The sequence below is a fragment of the Diabrotica virgifera genome, chromosome 2, assembly GCF_917563875.1.
Source record: "Diabrotica virgifera virgifera chromosome 2, PGI_DIABVI_V3a".
NCBI classification, from domain to species: Eukaryota; Metazoa; Arthropoda; class Insecta; order Coleoptera; family Chrysomelidae; genus Diabrotica; species Diabrotica virgifera.
In genome coordinates, this window is record NC_065444.1 from 10,542,105 (window position 1) to 10,546,009 (window position 3,905).

Below are 3,905 nucleotides of genomic sequence, written 5' to 3' on the forward strand. Positions count from 1 at the left end.
ACGCTAAATTGCACCCGAAAACAGTAAGAGTTACATCAATTACCCACTTCATTATTTCCTTCCAAATTCCCTATTTTGATGCTTATTACGAAAATATGTTTTGGTCCCCAATTTAAAGATAGTAGAAGTATTAGGCTTGAAGGCTTCAAGGGGCCCCTCCTAACGTCGGGGCCCCCCCGCCTTGTGGGCCTGTCAGCTAAGCCACTGCATCCGACAATGAAAATACTTGGAAAGTGAGGTCCAGGTAGAAGATGCGCCTGGTTAAAGATCCTCAGAACCTGGTTCAACACATCATCTGTGTAGCTTTTCCGTACTGCTGTAGATAATTCAAGATTGCCATGATGATGTCCAACATTTGTCATAGGCACACCAGAAGAATATTTTAATTGCAGATTTTCGATTATATTAGGTCTACTTTAGAAGATATACAAATAAAAAGCTATTCAGTATCTATATACAAAAATATATATTAACATAAAATTATTTTTTTCCTTCTACCATTATAATATGATAACCAAATTTAGTCTTAATCGGAGGATCTGTATATACAGGACTGTTAACAGATGAAATAGGTAAGGCAAATGCAGCATCTTGGAAGGGTCCAACCATTGAGCCTCTGATCATCCAACCTAAAAATAAAAGAATGCCTGTATAGGTCAATTGGTTACAGTATTATTTAGAGACACAATACATTTATATTTTTTACAAATAGCATAGGCTTTTGTGTTCTTCTTCTTAACTAGCTTTATAATTAGGGGTGAGTCTTTGCTGCATCCACTATAGCCCTCTATCTTCCACGATCTTGTGCTTCCATTACCCATTGTTGTACCCTAATCCTAGATAATTGGCTTCAACATCATTCTCCTGTCTTTTTCTGGGACAGGATACTGATCTTCTACCGTCTGGTCACTCAAAAAACACTCTGTCTTTCTCTGATATTATCACATGACTTGCCCATCTTATCCAGTTAGCATTTATATGTCTGACAATGTTTTCCGTACCATACAGAATCACCAATTCAACATTGCAGCGCCTTCTCCACTCTCCTGCCAATTTATCTCTTTGAAGGCCAAATATCATTCAGAGAACCTTCCTTTCAAACAGCTTATTTATTTCCCGGTGATGTAGAGTCCATGTTTCACTTTTATATGTAACAACTGGGCAAATAATTGACATGTACACTCTTAATTTAGATTTTCTTTTTAGCAGCTTAAATCTCAATAATGATGATAGGGAGTATAATGCTCTATTCCCTGCCGGCTATTCTTGCTAAGACCTCTTTTTCTATGTTGTTATCATCTGTGATTACCACCCCCAGATATTTGAACTCTTTTACTACTTCGAAGTTATGATCATTAATAGTTAGGTTCTGCATAACTCTTGGTCTTGGATTTTTGGTTACTAGCATGTATTTAGTCTTCTCTTCATTTATTTGAAGGCACAGACTACCTGTTTCTTCCTCAAGTTGTGAAAACACCCCTCTCACTTGTGGAATGAGTGTCTGCATCTAGATCATCAGCAAAGGCTAACAATAGCTTCGATCTTCCATTCGCAAATCTCCCTGTCAGCTCAGATGATATTTTACTTATTGTATATTCTAAGGCCAAATTGAATAGGAATGCTGATAAGGGGTCTCCTTAGGCTTTTGTGCCTGATTTAATTCAATTTTAATCCTTGTATATTAACTGATAACTTTGTCTGTTGACAATCATGTTCGAATATGTAACACTTTTTTAATAATCACTAATATTTTGAAAGCCTATTCCTAACCACAACTAATTAAGTTCTGACAAAAAAATGCACTCAAAGGTAAACCTAAACTACAATCAGTATGCCTGCTTAAAAAAATACTCAAGAAATTTAACTAACCTAAGTCTCCTCCTGATCTAGCTTTGTCTTCGCTATAGGCAGCTGCAACTTCTGGAAACTTTTGACCAGCTTTCAGTTTTTCTAAAGCTTCCAGACATTTACCTTGTTTCTCACATAATATGTGTCTCACTTTAACGGAGTTGCCCCCTTTTTTTTCTTTTCCTGAAATCAACACAAAGTTAAGATCAAAAAATAAAAAAAAACTTAATAACCATTGTGCTACCTTTATCGCCGGATTCATCACTTTTTCCCGCTTTAGCAGGTTTTGCTCCCCCTTTCTTAGGGGGCATGTTTACTTTTATGAATCTCAAAAACTTCTATCTATTATAGGTAAGGTTAAAAAATTTTCTTCTTCTTTTCACGACATGATCAATATCCATACTTTCGTACTTTTATATTTAAATTTTAATGGAATGAGTATATGAAAACCAGATTAAAACTGCTGTTCCGTTTTGTAGTTTTTGTTATAATTAATGATCTGTAATCCTGTATAATTTTCATTATTATTATTATTTAAAAATATAATTGTCCGAATGGTTCTACCATCTATCCTGCGAAATCTATACTATTAGTCGACATTGACCAGACACAACAGTTGTCTACAAAAAGTCGATGACGTTTATAATGTACACATGTACCGTTGATTGAAATCATGTACTAAATTTTTGAATATTTTGAAATAATTTTTTTATCCGCATTTCTATGATTGTACGTTTATTAACATTATATACGCTGTGAGCCCGTACGTAGAGGACATAGAAAAAAGTGTTGTGTGGTAGAGGGGATATTTACAAATTCGCGAGAGCCAGTAGTGGCAAGTCTGTAAACGTTTACCGGAAATTTGACATAAATGTCAAAGTGATTAATTTAAAATTAAAATTAAAAACATTAATTATAAAAAATATTAGTTGGTCAAAGTTGTGGTATATATTTTTACCTTAAATATACTGACGTTTTAAATACTGAATTAAGTTTTTTAATGTTCCGTAATATGTAATATTATCTTAATATATTAATCTTAGCGCCATCTACACGATAATTGTGAAAGTATCCGAAGTAAGAAATTCATATATTTTTATCAATAGAACGTCAAAATGATTACCAAAATCTTAAAAAAATCGATTACAATTTAATTACTTTTTTGCGTTGTAAATATTAAGCGATAACAATTAAATAATAAATTTAAAAATTACCGGTGAAAGTTTAATTATTTATCCGCTAGGAGCGACACCAGCGAAGCTCAGAGCGTATACATACGTAACCGTAACCCTACCTTGGATATGATAAACTGCTCGTCAAAAGTTGGGATATAGAAAATTCTGCTGATTTTCATAGTTGATTTTTTCGCGAACAGACGGATTCCGGTATTTTTTTAATTTAGCCTTTTCTTTAGTATTTACACAGTTGTGCAAAGGTTTACTCAAACTTATTTTTTGTACTTATACCGGGTGGAAGAAAAACATGTTTTTCTTGTGTTAAGTTTGAGACACCCTGTAGGGAGAACAAGGTACATATGTGAGTATACAGGGTGTTTGGTAAAGAATGGGTCATAGCTTAACCTCAGGTTCCTGAGGTTAAAATAGGCCGATTTAAGCTAACTTACCTTAGTACAAAGTTTATAATAACCGAGATACAAGGTGTCAAAGTTAAACTTTTTTTTTTATTTATTATTGAATATTTCCTGGCAGGCATGAGGTATCAACACGAAATTTGGTATGGTGGGGTTGTTTGGGACGAGAAAACTAAATTCCCTACCAAAAATTATGTGTTGCCCAGAGGGCGCCACATACGCCTTTCAGCACTCATTTTAATACGTTCAATTTTTTTTATCCGTCACTCCGTATAATTTTCACAAATAAATTTTTATTCCCCTATTAGTTTTACTTAAAAAAGGTATACGTCTTTTATCTCCCTAAACTCAACCGTTTTCGAGATAAACGCATTTTAAATCTGCGGTGCAACATAATTTTTAGCATAATATCATTGTAGTTACACCCGAAAAATAACTTAAAACAATAAAATTATCCAAAAATGTA

At 33.8% G+C, this 3,905-nt stretch overlaps 1 protein-coding gene across 1 annotated transcript; it reads right to left on the reverse strand.

The window, feature by feature from the left end:
* Window positions 1-447: 447 nt before the first annotated feature.
* LOC126879960 (peptidyl-prolyl cis-trans isomerase NIMA-interacting 4) lies at window positions 448-2,619 on the reverse strand. The gene is made up of 3 exons (XM_050643358.1): window positions 2,093-2,619; window positions 1,870-2,031; window positions 448-629 (listed from the first exon to the last, which is right to left on the reverse strand). Exons 1-3 carry the CDS (start codon window positions 2,157-2,159, stop codon window positions 481-483), a joined length of 378 nt encoding a protein of 125 aa, XP_050499315.1. The 5' UTR covers window positions 2,160-2,619; the 3' UTR covers window positions 448-480.
* Window positions 2,620-3,905: the final 1,286 nt, after the last annotated feature.